A 25343-nucleotide genomic window follows, 5' to 3' on the forward strand; every position below is an offset into this window, starting at 1 on the left:
GGTCAAAAGGACACACACGGCGAGACCAGTAATATGGGGACATGGGAACTCGGGAATTAAAAAGGTTGTTCATGAGCCCCTACTGCAGGACCAACCCATACAGACGGTGTAGTCAATTGCCTTTGCAAACCTAAGCTCGATACCTGGCCAGTATCAATGAGTGGCGGAGAGCAAGGAGAGTTGAGCACATCAATGTTCAGGTCTGTTGGCCATCTTGGGCTAGGCCAAGGGCCAAAAGGAGGGTACTGAAGGGGTTAAGCAGAATTAAGCAATGTGAATTAGAAAGGCAGCCCAGCAGAATAAGTCAGGATGGGAGAAAGACAGACAAGCTGTTACAGGATTAGGGAGTAAAGGTTGATAAACGGGATCTGTACAGACTTTACAATAAAGCAAATTAAACTGTGTAATGTTTGGACTAATGTGAAACAGAGAATAATAGACACAGGCTAGAGACACCTGGAGTGGGCACTGATAAAGACTAATAACGGTGTAGTTATAAGTAGAAACAAGCTGAGAATTAGAAATACATCTCAGCTGAATTTAATGATCAGGTTTAAAATAGAATAGAACAAACAAGCTGCTAGGGCAGAGGTTAGGATAAGGGAGCAAAGGATGGAGCCGGGGGCCTCGAGGCCCTGTAATCAACCGTGTCTGTGGAATGGTGGTATAAGTGGGAAACAGAGAGATAAAAGACAAACAGTTGACAACAGTTTGGAACCATCCGGTATGTGTATTGATAAGGCTGAGGAAGTGTGCTCATCGCAATGCGTAATCAATCACTATCGTTTTAATTAAAGTTTATGATCAATCATATCAATCATTCATTGTTTGAACACACTGTATGATAAGAACAGTATATATATCTGTGCTCCTGAATGAAAAGTTAGGCATTACCTCGGAACGCCCGAGATGGTGTCTCTCCCTGTGTACGCTTGAATAAATCGATTGAACTTGTACCTGATTCTCCCCATGTGGTGATTGTCCCACAACACCATATTCGGTCAAATGCTACCTTAATGTCAAGGGCAGTCACTCTCACCTCGCCTCTGGAGTTCAGCTCTTTTGTCCATGATTGTACCAAGGTTGTAATGAGATCAGGAGCTGAGTGGCCCTGGCAGAACCCAAACGGAGCATCAGTGAGCAGGTTATTGCTGAGCAAGTGCCACTTGATAGCACTGTTGACGACCCCTTGCATCACTTTGCCCAAGTCTCTGATGTGGTACTTGAACCCACAACATTTTAACTCAGAGGTGAGAGTGCTGCCCACTGAGCCGTGGCTGACACTCAGTCCAGGGCTGCACATGTCATTCTTATTTTTTAAAAACTTGTAGGGTTGGTTACTGTCTATAAACTGGCCACAACCAAAATATCCACTTCAGATTTACATTTGCTTAACGTTTAGAACTCAGCCACAACCAAATATTCCCCAAATACTGAGGTTGGAACCAGTCAATCTCTTAAACATTCGTTATTTTTAACCCTTTAATTCAGACTTACCCAGGAGATGCCAATGTTAGTGGATTTCCCATGGTTACGGCGCAACAAAGGGTTGTTAGAGCTTCACCAATAACCTCCACGTCATTCAGCCTCAAGTGATTTTAAACAACAAGCTTTAATATACATTGACTAAAAACAGTATTATTCTTGTACCATTGTTCTACAATATTACATTAAATGCCAAGCAATTAATGCAACCCGTTTCTTCCACAGTTTCCAAGCTGAACAGACTTATAACCTTCATGGGCTACCATTAAGGCAAAAGGTCTTCTGACTGTTCACGAGAACACTCCCACTTTCAGGAGGGAACAGGTTCTATCTTTGTACTATTCATCTACCTTGGGCTGTACGTACACATCTCCGAACCATCTCTTAGTCATTAATCCCACCTCCATGCTGATTTTAGCACAAGTACATAAGGAATAGGAGTAGGCCATTCAGTCCCTTGAGCCTGCTCAATAGATCATGGCTGATCCTCTATCTCAGCTCCACCTTCCCACACCATCCCTATATCCCCTTAGTGCCCAAAAGTCTGCCGATCTCAGTCTTGAATATACTCAGTGACTGAGCATCCATAACTCTCTGGGGTAGAAATTTCTCCTTGTCTCGGTCCTAAATGGCTAACCCCTTATCCCGAGACTACGCCCCCTAGTTCTCGACTTTCCAGCCAGGGGAAACAGCTTCTCAGCATCTACCCTGACAAACCCTCCAAGAATTTGATAATTTCAATGAGAGAACCTCTCATTCTTCAAAGACTATGCACCCATTCTATTTAATCACTCCTTGTATGAGACATATATTGGCAAGAAGAACATAGAGTCTCTTTGCTATGGCACATAATCCAGGTTTCGTTATAACAGAATGATTCCCTAAATAATTTTTTTAGTTTGAAAATTGGTTCCAGGCACGGTGCGTTGAGGAAATCACAGAATTGTACAGCACAGGAGACGACCATTCGGTCCATCATGCTGACATCATTAACACCACCTGCGGAGACACCTAGCAGGGAGCTGACATGCAGAGTAACACAGATGGAAGCTGGGGATTGAGAGAATGGAGGCAAAATAAAAGTAGAATAAACTGGTACAAACTGCAGACTTTGTTCTCCGGTCAAACTAAGCTTTTGTGTATCAGTAAAGATCGATTTCTCTGCAGCTGAAACCGAGCATTGCAAAACCTAGCCTTTGAAATTAAGATACGCCCAAAACTCAAAGTCCGGCATATGCAAAGATTGGGGCACCGCGCAGGAAGATCAGAAGGGCAAGCAGCTCCAGAGAGAGAGTGGTCTTTAACTGAGTTTACACTTACATGCCTGGAAGGGTACACCTGCTTCTTGGATCCTCTGTATGGATGCCCTTTGGGAAGACAAAAAGCGATAATCAATCCAAAATTGTGGGGTTTCTTTCGGGCTTCCTCTCCTAAATCAGAGCAGAGTTCATCAGGAGGTATCTTCATCGGAAGGATTAACTGAATGGAAAGAGAGTGGAGTGGGAGAGGTTAACTCCCCAGCCCATCTGTGTGCCTTTTAATATGGGACATGATGTTATTTGCCTAAAATAGAAAAGGAGAGATAATACAATGCTCGAGAGTGAGCAATCCTGTAGGGAGTCCCCTGGGTATATCAGGAGACTTCAGCGTAGCCTTGAGTAAGTTAGCAGAGTTCGATAACTGGAGCTTTGTCTTTAGAAGCTATCAGAAAAAACCCTTTACTCAGCGTAATGCAATATGCTCTAAAGGACTGCTGGAGACATTAATGGCTCATTTGCTAACAGATATAGGCAATTAGCATCCCACAAGAAGCTTATGGATTTGCTTCTGCATACTGAGTAATTGTCAGTGAGCTTAGTGATGTCTGGTATTAAGGCACAATTAAACTCTGATCATGAAGTGAGTGAAGCTAAAATAATAGGGTCTTTAGATTACACAGTATGAATATTTGTGGCAAATGCTTAATATATTCAGATAACATCCCTTTGTCTCTTGTTTAAATGGAGACATTAAGCATTCAGATTATAAATATAATCATTGAGCAATATATGCACAGCATGACAAATATTCACAGCATAATATATATTCCCAAAATAAATATATGCACAGTTAATAAATATTCACAGAACAATGAATATTCATTCAGTGCAATATTCACAGTGCAATAAATATTCACACATGCAATGCATATATACAAAGCATGATAAATGCTCACACTGTCATGAATATACATATAGTATGATAAATATTTACACATCGTAAAATAATTTTTCACCATTTTGAAATTCTAGGAATCATGTCAAAAATAAATTTTCTGGCATATTTTATTTGCACAGTGTTGATTAAATATTCAGTCTTACATGTATACAATTAATAATGATCAAAACCTAGTGGATTAGTTATAGGTCTCTGCTGTGGGCCACAATGTTCTGCTATACGTGGCTGAAAATACAAATATAAAGGTTGACGGGCAATCTGCTCTTCCTCTGGAAAAGATCGACACAGGATTGGTGCATGAATGTCATAGAGTCATAGAGTTATACAGCACAGAAACAGTGATGCAGGGGTGACAGAGACTGTCAAAAATGCAGATGAATCTCAAGCTTCATCCTGTGTGACACTAAACTAGCCGTCTGTTCACCCTATGCTTCTAAAATTAGGCAACAGCTGATGCAGGAGGAGGGGGAGATTCACACGGGGAAACAAAACACATCTATGTGGGATGGGGAGACTTGTGCAAGGGAAAGGGAAGTTCAGGGATGCAAAAACAATAGGATTGAATCAACTGTATGTTTTAATGATGTAGTGTTTCAGAGATCACGACTGCTGCCTGATATAAAAGTTCCAGCAATCTAACGCTGCCCTTTCCTTTCTTTTCCTCCACTTTTCTTTTCTACAGAGGGTTAGAACTGGCTCTTGTTTTGCAGGTGCCTCCTTCTTCTTCTTCCACATGGTTGTTATGGTGGTCTTTGGTGTGGGCAAGGGAGAATTTGGAACGTAGCCTCTCCAGTAGAATGTTGGACCAACTTCAGTGTGATACCAGGCCAACAACTAGATCAAGAAGGACGGGCTGTGATGTTGCCCAGCCAGAACTAACTCTGCATTCATACACAGTTACACACAGCTCCTTCACAATGGCTGATTACATCCAAACTACCCTGGGGAAGAAATGGCTAGGGAAGTGTTGGGAGATAGCTCCTGCCAACTTTTTCATTCTGTCCCCTGGGAAAATGCTGTGATCAGATCATTACACACATTCTGATTGGACATTGATTTACCATCTCATGTTTTCACATTTGGGAATTTCTCTTCCTCCCTATTTCCGGTCAAGCATCACCATAGCAACACCGACCGCTGAATCTACGGTCTTCCTATACACAATAGGAAGTGTGAAAACTTTCTCCACTTCCTGCTTCAGCACCTCGTTCCTGGTCAGTGCACTCCCACTGCCCATAATCCTCTGCACGCCAGATTCAATCAGCCGCTCGCACGGTAACATGGAGTGCAAGTTCTCCACAATGCCACAGCACAGCGCTCTGGTCACGTGACCCAAGGACAAGTTGGATGGGGAGATGTTGGTCACTGAAGCCAGCTGGTCAGGTGAATGTCTCTCTCCAAATATGGTTGCCTGCACCGCAAGGTCAGTGCAAGCAATGTTTAGAGCAGCATGTATCGATCGGGAGTAGATGGTGGACTCTGGAACCTCCAGTCCTGTGGGAGTGAATAAAACCAGCGTCAGCATCTATATCTGCCTAAAACCCGTTAACTGTATATCAGTTTTGTTTGTATATGCCGGTGGAGGGCATTCATTGGGGTTTCACCTGAGCACATATAAAGACACACTTATTGGAACCGTGGTGTGGTTGAGTTAGGAGACGGATGCTTGTAATGTTTCACTCTGTGAATAAGTGTTATACTGAGTAAAGATTGGCTCCAGTTTTATCCTTCAGCAACTGGCTTTCCCAAATAGAACAAAACCTACAGGGAACACAGAAGTTTAGATCTGAAACTCCCAAGTTTCCCCAGTAACTGTATGTCTTGACATAATTATGGCACAAATTACTTCCTTCAAGCTAAAGTGTCTTTTCTTAACATTTTCTACTCCTTTTCCAGACCCTATAAAAATCCAACTAAAAGTAATGGGAAAAAAACTAAACAATGAGAGATTGAGGGACAGACCTGGTGAGGGATTAGAGAGAGTACAGGATAGACATGCTGAAGGGATGGAGATAGATTCATAGACAACTTAAAGGGATGAAGAAGATGGGATTGAAAGACTAAAGGGATAGAGTTGAAGGGCTAGACAGGTGAAGTGGATGGAGATGGGGAGGATAGACAGACTGAAACAATGGAGATAGAAGGATAGACAGATTGAAGGGATAGAGATGGAGAGACAGACAAATTGAAGTACACAGTTGCAGGGTTACACATTGAAAAACAGAAATACAGAGATAGACTGAAAAGACCAGCAGAGGATACATACTTAATGATGGAGAGGTAGGCACTGAAGGGACAGAGACGGAGAGGTAGACACTGAAGGGACAGAGATGGAGGGATAAACAGTGAAGGGACAGAGATGAAGGAATAAATAGTGAAGGGACAGAGATGAAGGAATAAATAGTGAAGGGACAGAGATGGAGGGATAGACAGTGAAGGACAGAGATGGAGGGATAGGCAATGAACAGTCAGAGATGGAGGGATAGACAGTGAAGGGACAGAGATGGAGGGATAGAAGCTCATAATCGGGTGTCTTGTTATGTTTCCTTGCATCCAAGGATCTGGAAAGCGATTTGCATCTTGCACCAGTGCCAAAAGTTTCTTACCTAACTCCTGTGTCCACTGTTGCAACATTCCAATGAAGGAGGACAGCACGTTCCCACCATTCAGGGAGGCTGCCACAGCCAAGTGTATCCCGTCAAGGTATGGGTAGTAAGCAACGCTAGCGGCAGGATTGGGTCGAGCTGGTGGCAGGAATGTAGGGGCCAGGGCAAAGGTCAGCTGGGCAGAAGTACTAACGTTCAAAACTAGAGAGTAAGAAAGATCTTAATCAATCAGTGAACAGAAACTTGTTCTGTGAATACTTTACCCTTCAAACCTGACATCTAAAATCTTGGCAATTACTCTATGTTCCTATCGGCCGTGCCCTCCATCACTGACCCTGCTGAACTACAAAGGAAGGGTACCAAATTTAGGAGCTCGTTTGCATAGTGGTTATGCTGCTGGAGTAGTAATCTAGAGGCCTGGACTAATGATCTGGAGACATGAGTTCAAATCCCATCGTGGCAGCTGGGGAATTTAAATAACTCCAGAATAGAAAGCGAGTATCAGTAACAGTGATCATGAACCTACTGGATTGTGGTAAAAATCTATTTCGTTCACTATTATTCTTTAGGGAAGGAAATCTGCTGTCCTTACCTGGTCTGGGCCTATATGTGACTCCAGACTCATAGCAATGTGATGGACTCTTAACTGCCCTCTGAAATGGCCTAGGAAGCTACTCAGTTGTACTCAAGAAGGGGGCTCACCACCACCTTCTCAAGGCCAATTAAGGATGGGCAATAAATGCTGGCCTTACCAGCAACGCCCACATCCCATGATGGAATAAAATAAAATGAACACTTATTACCTGGGTGTTGCGCGAATCATAAAAACAGATCAGTAAAGAAATCCTAGGATTGACTATTTGAAGTTGTTTTGCTTCAGATGCATCACACAGATGGTGCACTAGAAATTCAGTTGTGTGTGCCCATTGTTCGAGCACTAAAGAGTCTCCCAAGACTCTATTACAAGCTGGAAGCACATCCCCCGCCATATTGGTAAGGGCCAAAAAGTCAATGGGCAGCACCCACACCTGAAACAGACATTAGGGCCCTTTGCATTTCCAAATAAGGGGCCTGGCCTGTTTGAGACCCACACTGCAAGGTTGGTTTGCCCTGCACTCGGATAACCCACGCCTATACCCGACCTAACGCACAGTGGCGCAGTGGTTAGCACCGCAGCCTCACAGCTCCAGGGACCCGGGTTCGATTCTGGGTACTGCCTGTGCGGAGTTTGCAAGTTCTCCCTGTGTCTGCGTGGGTTTCCTCCGGGTGCTCCGGTTTCCTCCCACATGCCAAAAGACTTGCAGGTTGATAGGTTAATTGGCCATTATAAATTGTCACTAGTATAGGTAGATGGTAGGGAAATATATAGAGACAGTTGGGGATGTGACAGGAATATGGGATTAGTGTAGGATTTGTATAAAATGGGTGGTTAATGGTCGGCACAGACTCGGTGGGCCGAAGGGCCTGTTTCAGTGCTGTATCTCTAAAACTAAAAACTAAAACTAAAACTAAAAACTAACAGGCAGTCCTTGAAATTTAATGCTGAGAAGTGTGAAATGATGTACTTTGGAAGGAAGAATGAGCAAAGGCAATATAAACTAAATGGTACAATTTTAAAGATGGTGCAGGAACTGAGACACCTCGGGGCTGACATACAGAAATCTCTGAAGGTGATAGGGCAAGTTGAGAGGGTGTTAAAAAACACATGGAATCCTTTGCTTTATAAATAGATGCATAGAGTGCAAAAGCAAGGAAGTTATGCTAAACATTTATAAACCACTAATTAGGTCTCAGCTGGAGTACTGTGGCCAGTTCTGGGCATCTCACTATAGGGAGGATATCAAGTTCTTAGAGAGGTTGCAGAGGATACCAGAATGAGGGACTTCAGTTATGTGGAGAGACTGGAGAGATGGAACTGTTCTCCTTGGAGCAAAGAAGAGGGAAATTTAATAGAGGCGTTCAAAATGATGAAGGATTTTGATAGGTTACATAAGGAGAAACTGTTTCCAATGGCAGAAAGGTTGGTAACCAGAGGATACAGATTTAAGATGATTGGCAAAGAGCCAGAGGAGGAGATGAGGAGAATTTTTTTTTACACAGTGAGTTGTTGTGATCTGGAACACGCTGCCTGAAAGGATGGTGGAATCAGATTCAATAGTAACTTTCAAAAAGGAATTGGATAAATAGTTGAAGGAGAAGGATTTGCAGGGTTATGAGGAAAGAGCAGGGGAATGGGACTCATTGGATAGCTCTTTCAAAGAGCAAGCGCAGTCACGATGGGCCAAATGGCCTCCTTCTGTCCCTTATGACTCTATGATTCTGCATTAAAACAACAATATACTAAGTTCTAATTTCATTTCTGACAAAATATCGTCTGGGTAACATCAGAAGCACTGAACCTATAAGAACAGTGAGCAGTGTGTTTGGACACAGGGCTGAAATAGAATTGCTTTATGAAGTGAATCGAAGCCTATTTCCGCCCTTACCTGCATCTGTCTTCTCCGTCATGCAGGAGTACACCGAGCATTGGAGATCGCCCAGGGCCACACCAACCTCCGTCCCCACTGGTACACCGTACCACTCATGAACTGTCTTTCCAGCGATTGCACCAGATTCCACGATCACAGGCAGCAAGCATGTGGGAAATCCAGAATCCCTTAATCTGGAAGAGGAGTTAAGGAAATGTCTGAGAGAAAGGTTTTGGTCCTTCAGAGGGAGAACAAAGATAGCTGGGTGCAACTGAGCTGCTTTCACTTCTCATTCTGGGGGTGGTGCTCCAGGCAGTTCCCACAGCACAAATCTGCTCCTAATTCACCTCCTCAATCAGCGGGAGGTAGAGGAGCAGATATGTAGAGGAGCAGATATGTAGACAGATTTTGGAAAGATGTAACGGTAACAGGGTTGTAGTGGTGGGTGATTTTAACTTCCCCTATATTGACTGGGACTCACTTAGTGCTAGGGGCTTGGATGGGGAAGAATTTGGAAGGAGCATCCAGGAGGGCTTCTTGAAACAATATGTAGATAGTCCAACTGGGGAAGGGGCCGTACTGGATCTGGTACTGGGGAATGAGCCCGGCCAGGTGGTCGAAGTTTCAGTAGGGGAGCATTTCGGGAATAGTGACCATAATTCCGTAAGTTTTAAAATACTTGTGGATAAGGATAAGAGTAGTCCTCGGGTGAAGGTGCTAAATTGGGGGAAGGCTAATTATAACAATATTAGGCAGGAACTGAAGAATTTAGGACCGGCATGTTCCTGTGAGGAAGAAGGATAAGTTTGGCAAGTTTCGGGAACCTTGGATAACGCGGGATATTGTGAGCCTAGTCAAAAAGAAAAAGGAAGCATTCGTAAGGGCTGGAAGGCTGGGAACAGAAGCCCTTGAGGAATATAAAGACAGTAGGAAGGAACTTAAGCAAGGAGTCAGGAGGGCTAAAAGGGGTCATGAAAAGTAATTGGCAAACAGGATTAAGGAAAATCCCAAGACTTTTTATACGTATATAAAGAGCAAGAGGGTAACCAGGGAAAGGGTTGGCCCACTCAAGGACAGAGGAGGGAATCTATGTGTGGAGCCAGAGGAAACGGGCGAGGTACTAAATGAGTACTTTGCATCAGTATTCACCAAAGAGAAGGACTTGGTGGATCATGAGTCGAGGGAAGGGAGTGTATATAGTCTCGGTCATGTCGAAAGAACAAAGAACAGTACAGCACAGGAACAGACCATTCGGCCCTCCAAGCCTGCGCAGATCTTGATGCCTGCCTAAACTAAAACCTTCTGCACTTCTGGGGACCATATCCCTCTATTCCCATCCTATTCATGTATTTGTCAAGATGCCTCTTAAACGTCGCTATCGTACCAGCTTCCACCACCTCCCCCGGCAGCAAGTTCCAGGCACTCACCACCCTCTGTGTAAAGAACTTGCCTCGCACATCCCCTCTAAACTTTGCCCCTCGCAACTTAAACCTATGCCTCCGAGTAACTGACTCTTCCACCCTGGGAAAAAGCTTCTGACTATCCACTCTATCCATGCCGCTCATAACTTTGTAAACCTCCATCATGTCGCCCCTCTACCTCCGTCGCTCCAGTGAAAACAATCAGAGTTTATCCAACCTCTCCTCATAGCTAATGCCCTCCAGACCAGGTAACATCCTGGTAAACCTCTTCTGTACCCTCTCCAAAGCCTCCACGTCTTTCTGGTAGTGTGGCGACCAGAATTGCACGCAATATTCTAAGTGTGGCCTAACTAAAGTTCTGTACAGCTGCAACATGACTTGCCAATTTTTATACTCTATGCCCCGGCCGATGAAGGCAAGCATGCCGTATGACTTTAGACTACCTTATCCACCTACGTTGCCATTTTCAGTGTCCTGTCCGCCCAGATCTCTCTGCCTGTCAATACTCCTAAGGGTTCTGCCATTTACTGTATACTTCCCACCTGCATTAGACCTTCCAAAATGCATTACCTCACATTTGTCCAGATTAAACTCCATCTGCCATTTCTCTGCCCAAGTCTCCAACCGATCTATATCCTGCTGTATTCTCTGACAATCCTCATCACTATCCGCAACTCCACCAACCTTTGTGTCGTCCGCAAACTTACTAATCAGACCAGCTACATTTTCCTCCAAATCATTTATATATACTACAAACAGCAAAGGTCCCAGCACTGATCCCTGCGGAACACCACTAGTCACATCCCTCCATTCAGAAAAGCACCCTTCCACTGCTACCCTCTGTCTTCTATGACTGAGGCAGTTCTGTATCCATCTTGCCAGCTCACCTCTGATCCAGTGTGACTTCACCTTTTGTACCAGTCTGCCATGAGGGACCTTGTCAAAGACTTTACTGAAGTCCATATAGATAACATCCACTGCCCTTCCTTCATCAATCATCTTCATCACTTCCTCAAAAAACTCAATTAAATTAGTATGACACGACCTCCCCTTCACAAAACCATGCTGCCTCTCGCTAATAAGTTTGTTTGTTTCCAAATGGGAGTAAATCCTGTCCCGAAGAATCTTCTCTAATAATTTCCCTACCACTGACGTAAGGCTCACCGGCCTATAATTTCCTGGATTATTCTTGCTACCCTTCTTAAACAAAGCAACAGCATTGGCCCTGGGGACATTTTGTTATCAAAAAGGAGGAGGTGTTGGGCGTCTTGCAAAGCATTAAGGTAGATAAGTCCCCAGGGCCTGATGGGATCTACCCCAGAATACTGAGGGAGGCAAGGGAAGAACTTGCTGGGGCCTTGACAGAAATCTTTGCATCCTCATTGGCTACAGGTGAGGTCCCAGAGGACTGGAGAATAGCCAATGTTGTTCCTTTGTTTAAGAAAGGTAGCAAGGATAATCCAGGAAATTATAGGCCGGTGAGCCTTACATCAGTGGTAGGGAAATTATTAGAGAAGATTCTTTGGGACAGGATTTACTCCCATTTGGAAACAAATGAACTTATTAGCGAGAGGCAGCATGGTTTTGTGAAGGGGAGGTCATGTTTCACTAACTTGATTGAGTTTTTTGAGGAAGTGACGAAGATGATTGATGAAGGAAGGGCAGTGGATGTTGTCTATATGGACTTCAGTAAAGCCTTTGACAAGGTCCCTCATGGCAGATTGGTACAAAAGGTGAAGTCACACTGGATCAGAGGTGAGCTGGCAAGATGGATACAGAACTGGCTCGGTCATAGAAGACAGAGAGTAGCAGCGGAAGGGTGCTTTTCTGAATGGAGGGCTGTGACTATGGTGTTCCACAGGGATCAGTGCTGGGACCTTTGCTGTTTGTAGTATATATAAATGATTTGGAGGAAAATGTAGCTGGTCTGATTAGTAAGTTTGCGGACGATACAAAGGTTGGTGGAGTTGCGAATAGTGATGAGGATTGTCAGAGGATACAGCAGGATATAGATCGGTTGGAGACTTGGGCGGAGAAATGGCAGATGGAATTTAATCCGGACAAATGTGAGGTAATGCATTTTGGAAGGTCGAATGCAGGTGGGAAGTATACAGTAAATGGCAGAACCCTTAGGAGTATTGACAGGCAGAGAGATCTGGGCGTATAGGTCCACAGGTCACTGAAAGTGGCAACGCAGGTGGATAAGGTAGTCAAGAAGTCATATGGCATGCTTGCCTTCATCGGTCAGGGCATAGAGTATAAAAATTGGCAGGTCATGCTGCAGCTGTACAGAACTTCAGTTCGGCCACACTTAGAATATTGCGTGCAATTCTGGTCGCCACACTACCAGAAAGGCTTTGGAGAGGGTACAAAAGAGGTTTACCAGGATGTTGCCTGGTCTGGAGGGCATTAGCTATGAGGTTGGATAAACTCAAATTGTTTTCACTGGAACGACGGAGGTGGAGGGGCGAAATGATAGAGGTTTACAAAGTTATGAGCGGCATGGATAGAGTGGATAGTCAGAAGCTTTTTCCCAGGGTGGAAGAGTCAGTTACTTGGGGACATAGGTTTAATGTGCGAGGGGCAAAGTTTAGAGGGGATGTGCGAGGCAAGTTCTTTACACAGAGGGTGGTGAGTGCCTGGAACTTGCTGCCGGGGGAGGTGGTGGAAGAAGGTGCGATAGCGATGTTTAAGAGGCATCTTGACGAATACATGAATAGGATGGGAATAGAGGGATACGGTCCCTGGAAGTGCAGAAGGTTTTAGTTTAGGCAGGCATCAAGATCGGCGCAGGCTTGGAGGGCCGAATGGCCTGTTCCTGTGCTGTACTGTTCTTTGGGTGTGTAGATGAGGGTAAAGCAGTTGATGTAGTCTACATGGACGTCAGTAAGGCTTTTGATAAGGTCCCGCATGGGAGATTGGTCAAGAAGGTAAGAGCCCAAGGGATCCAGGGCAATTTGGCAAATTGGATCCAAAATTGGCTTAGAGTCATAGAGTCGTACAGCATCGAAACATGCCCTTCGGCCCACCGCATCCATGCCGACCATATTGCCTATCTACACCAAGCCCACCTGCCTGCATTAATTCCATATCCCTCTATGCCTTACTCATTCAAGTACCTGTCCAGATGCCTCATAAATGTTGCTACTGTTCTTGCTTCCACCACCTCCTCTGGCAGCTCATTCCAGATACCCACTATTCTTTGTGTGAAAAATTTACCCCTTTGATCCCCTTTAAACCTCCTCCCTCTCACCTTAAATCTATGCCCTCTAGTTTTAGTCACCCCTGCCATGGGAAACAGCCTCTGGCTATCTACCCTATCTATGCCTCTCATAATTTTATACACCTCTATCATGTCCCCTCTCAGCCTCCTTCGCTCCAGGGAAAACAGACCCAGCCTATCCAATCTCTCTTTATAACTCAAGCCCTCCAAACCAGGTAACATCCTTGTGAATCTTTTCTGCACCCTCTCTAGCTTAATTACATCTTTCCTGTAGTGCGATGACCAGAACTGCACACAGTACTCCAAATGTGGCCTAACCAACGTTATATACAACTGTAACATGACGTCCCAACTCTTGTACTCAATGCCTCGGCTGATGAAGGCAAGCATGCCATACGCCTTCTTCACCACCCTGTCTACCTGTGTTGCCACTTTCAGGGAACTATGTACATGCACCCCAAGGTCTCTCTGCTCAACAACACGCCCCAGGACCCTGCCATTCACTGTATATGTCCTGCCCTGGTTTAACTTCCCAAAATGCATCACTTCGCACTTGTCTGCATTAAATTCCATTTGCCAATCCCTTGCCCACTTTCCCAGTTGATCTATATCCTGTTGTAACCTTACACAACCTTCTTCACTGTCCACTCTACCATCAATTTTGGTGTCATCTGCAAACTTACTAATCATGCCCCCTACATTCACATCCAAGTCATTAATATATATGACAAACAACAGAGGGCCCAGCACCAATCCCTGCGGCACAGTGGTTAGCACTGCAGCCTCACAGCTCCAGCGACCTGGGTTCGATTCTGGGTACTGCCTGTGTGGAGTTTGCAAGTTCTCCCTGTGTCTGCGTGGGTTTTCTCCGGGTGCTCCGGTTTCCTCCCACAAGCCAAAAGACTTGCAAGTTGATAGGTAAATTGGCCATTATAAATTGCCACTAGTATAGGTAGGTGGTAGGGGAATATAGGGACAGGTGGGGATGTGGTAGGAATATGGGATCAGTGTAGGATTAGTATAAATGGGTGGTTGATGGTCGGCACAGACTCGGTGGGCCGAAGGGCCTGTTTCAGTGCTGTATCTCTAAACTAAACTAAACTAAACCACTGGTCACCGGCCTCCAATCTGAAAAACAACCCTCCACTACCACCCTCTGCTTCCTATCACCAAGCCAATTTTGTATCCACTTGGCTAGCTCACCCTGGATCCCATGTGTTTGAACCATCTGGACCAGCCTACCATGCGGGACCTTGTCAAAGGCCTTGCTAAAGTCCATGTAGACAACGTCCATCACCCTGCCCTCGTCAATCCTCTTGGTCACCTCGTCAAAAAATGCATTCAAATTTGTGAGACATGATTTCCCACGCACAAAGCCATGCTGACTATCCCTAATCAGACCACGTCTTTCCAAATGCATATAAATCCTGTCTCTCAGAATCCCTTCCAATAACTTTCCCACCACTGATGTAAGGCTCACCGGCCTGTAGGTCCCTGGCTTATCCCTGCTGCCCTTCTTAAATAAAGGCACAACATTAGCTATCCTCCAGTCTTCCGGTACCTCACCCATGGCGAACGATGATACAAAAATCTCTGCCAGGGCTCCAGCAATCTCCTCCCTTGCTTCCCATAGCATCCTAGGATACACCTGGTCAGGCCCTGGGGATTTATCCACCTTAATGCACTTCAAAACCTCCAGCACCTCCTCCTTTGTAATGTTGATAAGCTCCAGGATATCGCTGTTCCCTCCCTTGAACTCACTAGCTTCCATGACCTTCTCCATGGTAAACACATGGGAGAAGTATTCATTTAAGACCTCGCCCATTTCACGTGGCTCCACACATAGATTACCACACTGACCTTAAGGGGATCTACTCTCTCCCTAGCTACCCTCTTACTCTTAATATACTTATAGAATCTTTTAGGATTCTCCTTGATCTTATCTGCCAGGGAAATCTCATGGCCCCTTTTTGCCCTCCTAATTTCCTTCTTAAGTGTACTCCTACATCCCCTATACTCCTCGAGGGACTCGCTTGATCCCAGCTGCCTATACCTGATATATGCCTCCTTCTTTGTCTTGACCAGACCCTCAATATCCCTTGTCAACCAAGGTTCCCTAAACTTGCCAGCCTTGCCCTTCCATCTAACAGGAACATGCCAGCCCTGAACTCTTCCTAACTCACTTTTAAAAGCCTCCCACTTGCCAGACATCCCTTTACCTGTAAACAGCCTCTCCCATTCAACTTTTGAGAGTTCCTGTCTGATGCCCTCGAAATTAGCCTTCCCCCAATTTAGGACTTGAACCTGAGGACCAGTGCTATCCTTTTCCATAACTATCTTGAAGCTAATAGAGTTATGGTCACTGGTCCCAAAGTGCTCCCCCACTGACACATCAACCACCTGCCCAGCCTCATTTCCTAAGGGGAGGTCGAGTGTAGCCCCTTCTCTAGTACGGCCATCCACGTACTGCTTCAGAAAATTATCCTGGACACACTTAACAAATTCTTCCCCATCTGATCCCTTAGCACTAAGGCAGTCCCAGTCAATATTAGGGAAGTTAAAATCACCTACTATTACAACCCTATAATTCCATCACCTATCTGTGATTTCCCTACATATGTGCTCCTCCAATTCCCTCTGACTATTGGGGGGCCTATAGTATAATCCGATCAAAGTGATCACCCCTTTCTTATTTCTAAGTTCTACCCATATGGCCTCACTGGACTTTCCCCCCGGGATATCCCCTCTAAGTACTGCCGTGATGTCCTCCCTAATCAATAGTGCAACTCCCCCTCCTCTCTTACCTCCACCTCTATCACGCCGGAAGCATCGGTACCCCAGAAATTGAGCTGCCAGTCCTGTCCATCCTGGGCTTAGAGGCAGGAGACAGAGGGTAACGGTCAAGAGTTGTTTTTGCGATTGGAAGCCTGTGACCAGTGGTGTACCACAGGGATCGGTGCTGGGACCCTTGCTGTTTGTAGTGTATATTAATGACTTAGACGTGAATATAGGAGGTATGATCAGTAAATTTGCAGATGACATGAAAATCGGTGGTGTCGTAAATAGTGAGGAGAAAAGCCTTAGATTACAGGATGATATAGATGGGCTGGTAAGATGGGCAGAGCTGTGGCAAATGGAATTTAATACTCAGAAGTGGGAGGTGATGCATTTTGGGAGGACTAACAAGGCAAGGGAACATACAATGGATGGTAGGACCCTAGGAAGTAGGGGGTCAGAGGGACCGTGGTGTACTTGTCCATAGATCACTGAAGGCAGCAGCACAGGTAGATGAGGTGGTTAGGAAGGCATATTAGCTGAGGCATAGAATACAAATGCAGGGAGGTTATGATGGAGCTGTATTAAACACTAGTTAGGCCACAGCTGGAGTACTGTGTACAGTTCTGGTTGCCACACTATAGGAAGGATGTGATTGCACTGGAGAGGGTGCAGAGGAGATTCACCAGGATGTAGGCTGGGCTGGAGCATTTCAGCTATGAAGAGAGACTGCATAGGCTCGGGTTGTTTTCCTTAGAGCAGAGAAGCTGAGGGGGGACCTGATTGAGGTATACAAAATTATGAGGGGTATAGATAGGGTAGATAGGAAGAAATGTTTTCCCTTAGCAGAGGTGTCAATAACCAGGGGGCATCGATTTAAGGAAGGGACAGGAGGTTTAGACAGGATTTGAGGGAAAAAAAAATTCACCCAGAGGGTGGTTGGAATCTGGAACGCACTGCCTGAAGGGGTGGTTGAGGCAGGAACCCTCACAACATTTAAGAAGTATTTAGATGAGTACTTGAAACGCCATAGCATACAAGGCTATGGGCCAAGTGCTGGAAAATGGGATTAGAATAGATAGGTGCTTGATGGCTGGCACAGACACGGTGGGCCAAAGGGCCTGTTTCTGTGATATATAACTGTATGACTCTATGACTAATTTTGTAATCCCACTCAGGGAGGTGAGAGGAAGAGTGGGAGATGGGCAGATTGGTACACTGCTGCTGTAATGTTGTAGGTGGCCCCTCTACAAGGTTTAGGGGCAGAGTAGATGGTGCTTTACTCTGGCCTAACTGTATCTGACCCAGGAGTACTTGATGCCATTCCCCAGCAATAACATCAAGACAAGCCAGAGATTTCACTCAGTGAAGCTGTAGGACGTGATTCCAACTCCTAGCTAAAACCCTTGGTTTTCCAACATAGCTTACATTTGCAGATTCCACGTTCCACATCTGGTATTAAAATACCCCCAACTGGCAGCATTCTGGGCTGACATCAACGGTCTCTTAAGCCCACACAAGACAGCGACAACGTAGTCATGGATAGTCCCTGCCACATTATAGGGCTCTAGAAATTGGGGCCTGGAAAACAACAAAACGGGACTTTCACTAATAAATATACAATTCAATATGTTCTAAGATAGCACCTTTGTAAAATAATTCTTGATTCCTACTGATTTTTAAAGGACACAAGTTAAGCAACAGTTCCCTAAGAATTGAACACAAAGCAACAGCCTCCATTCAGTTGCTTAAAGAATATGAATTGACCAATATTACCAATTTACGCTCCGATATATCTGAACAGAGGGATCTTTACTCAGTTATCAGATTACACACTGCAACTTCATGGACACTGGGTCAAAATCCTGGAACTCCCTACCTAACAGTGTTGTGGGAACACCTTCACCAAAACAGACTGAATCAGTTGAACAGGAAGGCTCACCACCATCTTCTCAAGGGCAGTTAGGAATGGGCAATAATTACTGGCCTTGCCAGCAATGTCAATATCTCAAGAATGAACATTAACACCTCACAGACGAGGGCCTGTTTCTTGGCTAATGCTCGGGCACAGTCCTCTCCAGTCAGCAACTGAGTTCTGTTTTAAGCCAGGTTCATGTTTTTCAGGGGATCAATGCAGATGAAACATTAACTTGCCATATCTAAGATGCTGATGGACCTGCAAACATGGGATTCCAGTGCAGTGACTGGGGTGGTAACTCAATGGTAATAGAAAGTGGTGATTACAGGAATAGGAGGAGGCTATTCAGCACCTCGAGCCTGTTCCACCATTCAATTACAGCTTGGCTGATTTGTATCTTAACTCCATCTAACTGCCTTGGTTCCAGAACCCTTAAAACCCTTACGTGACCCTTACGCAACCCTTAATACCCCTACGTGACCCTTACGCAACTCTTAATACCCTTATGTGACCCTTACGCAACCCTAAATACCCCTATGTGACCCTTACGCAACCCTTAATACCCCTACGTGATCCTTACGCAACCCTTAAAACCCTTACGTGACCCTTACGCAACCCTTAATACCCCTACGTGACCCTTACGCAACTCTTAATACCCTTGTGACCCTTACGCAACCCTAAATACCCCTACGTGACCCTTACGCAACCCTTAATACCCCTACGTGACCCTTACGCAACTCTTAATACCCTTATGTGACCCTTACGCAACCCTAAATACCCCTACGTGACCCTTACGCAACTCTTAATACCCTTATGTGACCCTTACGCAACCCTAAATACCCCTACGTGACCCTTACGCAACCCTTAATACCCCTACGTGACCCTTACGCAACTCTTAATACCCTTATGTGACCCTTACGCAACCCTAAATACCCCTACGTGACCCTTACGCAACCCTTAATACCCTTATGCAACAAAAATCCATCAATCTCAGTTTTGCAGTTTTCATTTGACCCTCCAGCCTCAACAATTTTTTGGGAGAGAGTTCCAGATTTCCACTACATTTTGTTTGTACAAGTGCTTCCTGACATCACCAATGAACAGCCCAGCTCTAATTTTAAGATTCTGCCCCCTTATTCCAGAGTTCCTGACCAGAGTAAATAGTTTCTATCTAACCTATCAAATTCTTTAATCATCTTAAACACCACAATTAGATCATTTCCTACTCTTCTACACTGAAAGAAATACAAGTCTAGTCTATGCAACCTGTCCCCATAATTTAAACTTCCAATCCCTGGTATCATTCTGGTGAATTGGTGCTACATCCCCTCCAAAGCCAATATCCTCCCTGAGGTTCAGTGCCCAGGCTAAATGCAGTTACTCCAGATGGGGTATTGTGAAGCTTTCAAATTCACGGAAATAGTTTACATAACATGAACACCTCCCCAAATCGGTCACGATATAAATTGGATACGGGGTACTACTCCTCTAAATATGTACCGTACCTTCAATATCAAACTTTATTATCCCTGCAACAGTGACTGCATTTCCACAGTACTTTATTGGCTATGAAGTGATTTGGGATGTCCTGAGGTTGCGAAAGGCGCTATAGAAATGGTCTTCTTTCAAAGAAATGTCTCCACTGTACCAGTGTGACCTGTAGCATTCCCAGTTTCTCTGCAGCTGATTCTTAGATTGAGTTTCCTGAGTAGTGTATTGGTTTGATAAGTTTTAAATTGAGTTTGTTTAGCTTTATATTGGATTCAAAAGAAAAGCCATTAAAATCAACATAAAATGCAATATAAAACTTACTAAATACAATATATAACTCATTAATAATACAAGCCTCACTAAATCCAAAATAAGTCTTGTTATGTCCAAAATAACACCCACTAAATCCAATATGATAGCTAAATAGTCCTTTGGTTGTGGATCCTTTGGCCAATGGGAAAAGCTTCTCCTTATCTACTCTGTCCAGACCCCTCATGATTTTGAAAGAGTAAAAACACACAGTGAGTCGTGAGGCTGTGGAATTCACTTCCAGGGTTAGTGATTGCAACAGTAACTGTGCCAACATTGAAGATTAGATTGGATGGGTGGATGAGCAAAAAGGTGTTGAAATTATATTGGAACAAGATGGGTAAATGTGATAAGGACTCTGATCGCTTGGAGGGTAAACCCCGAAATGGACTCGATGGGCCAAATGGTCTGCTTGAGTGCTATAATTTCTAGGTATAACATTTATCTCTTTACCAACATCAAAAACATGAAGAGATTAACTGATAACTTATCTCAATTATTGTTTATGGGACCTTGCTTTGCACAAATTAACTATGTTTGCCTAGAAAACAACAGTGACAACAATTCAGAAGTAATGTATAGGTTATGAATTGCTTTGGGATGTCCTGGGAATGTAGAAGGTTCTGTATAAATCCTACAAACACTTAATAAAAGTGGGGTTTGCGAGAATTAGGGACAAATTTTGAGATACGGGCCCATTTCTCCCATTCTGATTGCAGGAACCGTTCCGGCCAGCAGAGAGGAGAGATTCACAAAAACTTACATTTCTATATTACCCTTTAAAGGGACAGGAGTAACATCCAGCCTGTTCTGCCATTCAATGAGAGCATGGCTGATTTGTGACCTAACTGCATATACCCACCTTTACCTCATATCCCTCAATACCTTTCTCTCTCTCTCTCTATGTTTCAGGGTTGCTAATCATGGCTTGTGCTACGATATCACTATGGGGCAAGGCAAGGAGACAGATGCCAAGAACTACCTCAGCCAGTACAGGGATTGAACCTGTGCTGTTGGCGTTATTCTGCACCACACTCTAGCCATCTAGCCAACTGAGCTAACCAACCCCTATCTCAATACCATTGGTTAACAAAAATCTATCAATCATCAATTGCCATTTGCAGAAGAGAGTCCCAAACCAAAACTCCCCAAACAGCGGAAAGTTTCCATCTAACTTATCTGTTCCCCATGACATCTTGAAAAGTTCAAGCAAATCACCCTTAAAATTCTAAATTCTAGGTTATATACACACTAAAACACGCTGGTTTCACACCAGTGATGATAGGACAGTGTCTGACACATTATGTTCCTCAGCCCCATCTTATAATTAAAAGCAAAATACTACAGATGCTGGAAATTTGAAATAAAAACAGAAAGTACTGAAAATACTCAGTAGGTCTGGCAGCACCACTGGAAAGAGAAACAGTTAACCTTTAGGGTCGATGGGTTCTGATGAAAGATCATCAACCTGAAATGTTAACTCTGTTTCTCTCTCCACAGATGCTGCCAGACCTGCTAAGTATTTCCAGCATTTCCCATCTTATAATTGTTTATTTAGCAGTATTGTGACTAGTCAATATTTTTGGAGCAACCCTTCAACTTTATAAAAGCTGCCATAATGTTTATGTTACATGTCGTGCTTGAAGTTTGGAGATGTCTACCTATTTCTCATGTACCAGAAGATGGTGGCACAGCCATAGCCAGTGGCAAGACTGAGATGGGAATCGGGCTGTGCGAGTGAATCAAGAAATTCGCGGCTGCAGCGGCCATCTTGCCAGGTGATCAGGTGACTAGTCTCCCCAGGTTGGAATGTGTAACATGCTTCAGCCCTCTGCCAAACACAACCTAAAACAGGGGAGATCATAGCAAATATATAATCTGCGTTTCCCAAGGTGAACCAAACCAAACCCTCAACATCCCCCCATACCAAACCAAACCAGACCCTCAACATCCCGCTGTACCAAACCAAATCAGACCCTCACCATCTCACTGTACCAAACCAACCCCTCACCATTCTACTGTACCAAACCAAACCAGACCCTCACCATCCCCCTGTACCAAACCAAACCAGACCCTCAACATCCCGCTGTACCAAACCAAATCAGACCCTCAACATCTCACTGTACCAAACCAACCCCTCACCATTCTACTGTACCAAACCAAACCAGACCCTCACCATCCCCCTGTACCAAACCAAACCAGACCCTCACCATCCCCCTGTACCAAACCAAACCAGACCCTCACCATCTCACTGTACCAAACCAAACCAGACCCTCACCATCTCACTGTACCAAACCCTCACCATCCCCCTGTACCAAACCAAACCAGACCCTCACCATCCCCCTGTACCAAACCAAACCCTCACCATCCCCCTGTACCAAACCAAACCAGACCCTCACCATCCCCCTGTACCAAACCAAACCAGACCCTCACCATCCCCCTGTACCAAACCAAACCAGACCCTCACCATCCCCCTGTACCAAACCAAACCCTCACCATCCCCCTGTACCAAACCAAACCAGACCCTCACCATCCCCCTGTACCAAACCAAACCAGACCCTCACCATCCCCCTGTACCAAACCAAACCAGACCCTCACCATCCCCCTGTACCAAACCAGACCTTCAACATCTCCCTGTACCAAACCAGACCCTCAACATCCGCCTGTACCAAACCAGCCCCTCAACATCCTCCTGTACCAAACCAGACCCTCAACACCCCCCTGTACCAAACCAAACCAGACCCTCACCATCCCCCTGTACCAAACAAGACCCTCAACATCCCCCTGTACCACACCAAACCAAACCCTCAACATCCCCTTGTACCAAACCAAACCAGACCCTCACCATCCCCCTGTACCAAACAAGACCCTCAACATCCCTCTGTACTAAACCAAACCAGATCCTCAACATCCCCCTGTACCAAACCAAACCAGACCCTCAACAGCCCCCTGTACCAAACCAAACCAGACCCTCAACATCCCCCTGTACCAAACCAAACCCTCAATATCCCCCTGCAGCAAACCAAACCAGAACCTCACCATCCCCCTGTACCAAACCAAACCCTCAACATCCCCCTGTACCAAACCAAACCAGACCCTCAACATCCCCCTGTACCAAACCAAACCAGACTCTCTACATCCCCCTGTACCAAACCAGACCCTCAACACCCCCGGACCAAACCAAACCCTCAACATCCCCCTGTACCAAACCAAACCAGACCCTCAACATCCCCCTGTACCAAACCAAACCAGAGCAGACCCTCAGCATCCCCCTGTACCAAACCAAACCAAACCCTCAACATCCCCCTGTACCAAACCAAACCAAACCCTCAACATCCCCCTGTACCAAACCAAACCAAACCCTCAACATCCCCCTGTACCAAACCAAACCCTCAACATCCCCTGGACCAAACCAAGCCAAACCAAACCCTCAACATCCTCCTGTACCAAACCAAACCAGACCAGACCCTCAACATCCCCCTGGACCAAACCAAACCAGACCCTCTACATCTCCCTGGACCAAACCTGACCCTCTACATCATCCTGGACGAAACTAGACCCTCAACATCCCCCTGTAGCAAACCAAACTAGACCCTCAACATACCCCTGTACCAAACCAAACCCTCAACATCCCCCTGTACCAAACCAAACCAAACCAAACCCTCAACATCCCCCTGTACCAAACCAAACCCTCAACATCCCCCTGCACCAAACCAAACCAAACCCTTAACATCCCCCTGTAGCAAACCAAACCAGACCCTCAACATCCCACTACACTTTATTTTTCTTTCCATCTATATCTGATTATTTACTGTGGCTGCTCCAGCTCCTCCACACCATACCCATAACCTTGTTTATAAATGGTGCAATCTATTCCTTTTCTGGATTGGTTTCCCCAGCTTTAAGCTCAATAAATGTTTTGAAAGTGAAAAGTTAACTGAGTTGAATTCAAAAGTAAAACCCTATTCATTAAATGCTGAGTTACTCTGAAAAGAGTTTTTTCTTGCTATTCAAGCTCCCATTCATTCCTTGTTTGGCACGTGATCAAAATCAAGACACTAGGATTTGTGCAAGGTATCAGTGTGATTTAGGAAATGCCAAGAGTCTACTTAAAGTGGAAATAGCAGCACTAAAACCATTCCACTCATTTTGGAACTCACGGTGGATGTTTTTACACTTTACAAGGCTTCACTGGTTCTCCAAAATTCACAACATTTTGAGATTTGAACATAAAATCATCTGGCACTTTAGCATAGCACTGAGGGAGTGCTGCACTGTCAGAGTGCTGTCTTTTCTATGAGACATTAAACCGAGGCCCTGTCTGCCCTCTCAGGTGGACATAAAAGATCCTTTGGAACTATGTGAAAAAGAGTAGCACAGTTCTCCCAGTGTGCTGGACAATATTTATCGCTCAACCCCTATCTAAAAGACTCATGATCTTGTCATTGTTGTCCTGTGGGGGCTTGCTGTTTGGCCCTTGTGTTTCCTGCATTACAACTGTCGCTACACTTCAAAATTACTTCATTGGTTGTTAAACGCTTTGGGATGTCCTGAGGTTGTGAAAGGCGCTATAAAAATGCAAGTCTTGCTTTATTCTTTATTCTAATTCTAAGATTAACAACAAACACTGGTAAGAAAGATCTGCTGGTAAAGTATAAAAGAATTACACAGATAGTTCGAACAATTTGCCTGAATTTCATGTAGAATAAACTGCACTCTGTCTCTGCACTGTGCTGGGTTCTGCCTCCATTCTGGACCCCAATGAGCAACAAGGAGCAGGCACATTTCCATCTTTGTCGCCTTCCTGCAGTTACCTTCCTGGCTTTTCCACAGCATGACTCCATGCATCTGTCCTGAGACTCCGATTCTCCCCACTTTGCAGAGACGTTCTCTGGGCAGTGCAGCAACACAGCGGTGAAGGGCTGACACAATCCTAGCAACATCCTGCTCCCGACCCTGAAATGAAAATCAAGATGACAAACCACTCGGGAGGGAGTGGGCCTTCCATCCTTCACCTCTTCCTTACTCTCTTTCCCTCGTTCTACCCGTTCCTTTCTCACAGGCCACACCTGGCAGATTTGATGTTTAATAGAGGGCTTCCTTGTCACTAATGACCTACAGGATGAACACTCAGGGACTCAGGAAGAGGTCATTTGGCCATTTTGGAAGCCCATGCCATTTTAAACTTTCAATTCCACACCTTCTCCACATATCATTACTTGTTAGGTTAAGTATCTCACTTCTCTTGGCTTTTAAACATCTCAATTCATTCTGTATTTAAGGCCTCCTGTGGAAGTGCCTTCCACACTCTCACAATAGAAGGTTCAAAGTATTTACAGCACATAAACAGGCCATTCAGCCCAAAAGCTCCATGTTGGTATTTATACTCCACAGGAGCTTCCTTCCCACCGTCTTCATCTCAACCTATCA

At 44.9% G+C, this 25343-nt stretch overlaps 1 protein-coding gene across 3 annotated transcripts in view; it reads right to left on the reverse strand.

Annotated features, from left to right (window-relative positions):
• Positions 1-1656: 1656 nt before the first annotated feature.
• Positions 1657-25343, reverse strand: part of shpk (sedoheptulokinase) — a 28119-nt gene continuing 4432 nt past the window's right edge. The window contains exons 3-8 of one of the 3 annotated variants that reach the window (XM_068010774.1): positions 24728-24869; positions 21575-21758; positions 17624-17776; positions 8795-8970; positions 6309-6509; positions 1657-2852 (exon numbers count right to left, since the gene is read on the reverse strand). In XM_068010774.1, coding sequence (XP_067866875.1) covers positions 2608-2852; positions 6309-6509; positions 8795-8970; positions 17624-17776; positions 21575-21758; positions 24728-24869 — 1101 coding nt within the window. In that variant the 3' untranslated portion in view covers positions 1657-2607. Of the gene's footprint in view, positions 2853-3770; positions 5197-6308; positions 6510-8794; positions 8971-17623; positions 17777-21574; positions 21759-24727; positions 24870-25343 lie in introns of those variants that run through there. The other 2 variants (XM_068010773.1, XM_068010771.1) reach the window with 2 other exon arrangements.

Source organism: Heterodontus francisci, chromosome 30, assembly GCF_036365525.1.
Source record: "Heterodontus francisci isolate sHetFra1 chromosome 30, sHetFra1.hap1, whole genome shotgun sequence".
Taxonomy (NCBI): domain Eukaryota; kingdom Metazoa; phylum Chordata; class Chondrichthyes; order Heterodontiformes; family Heterodontidae; genus Heterodontus; species Heterodontus francisci.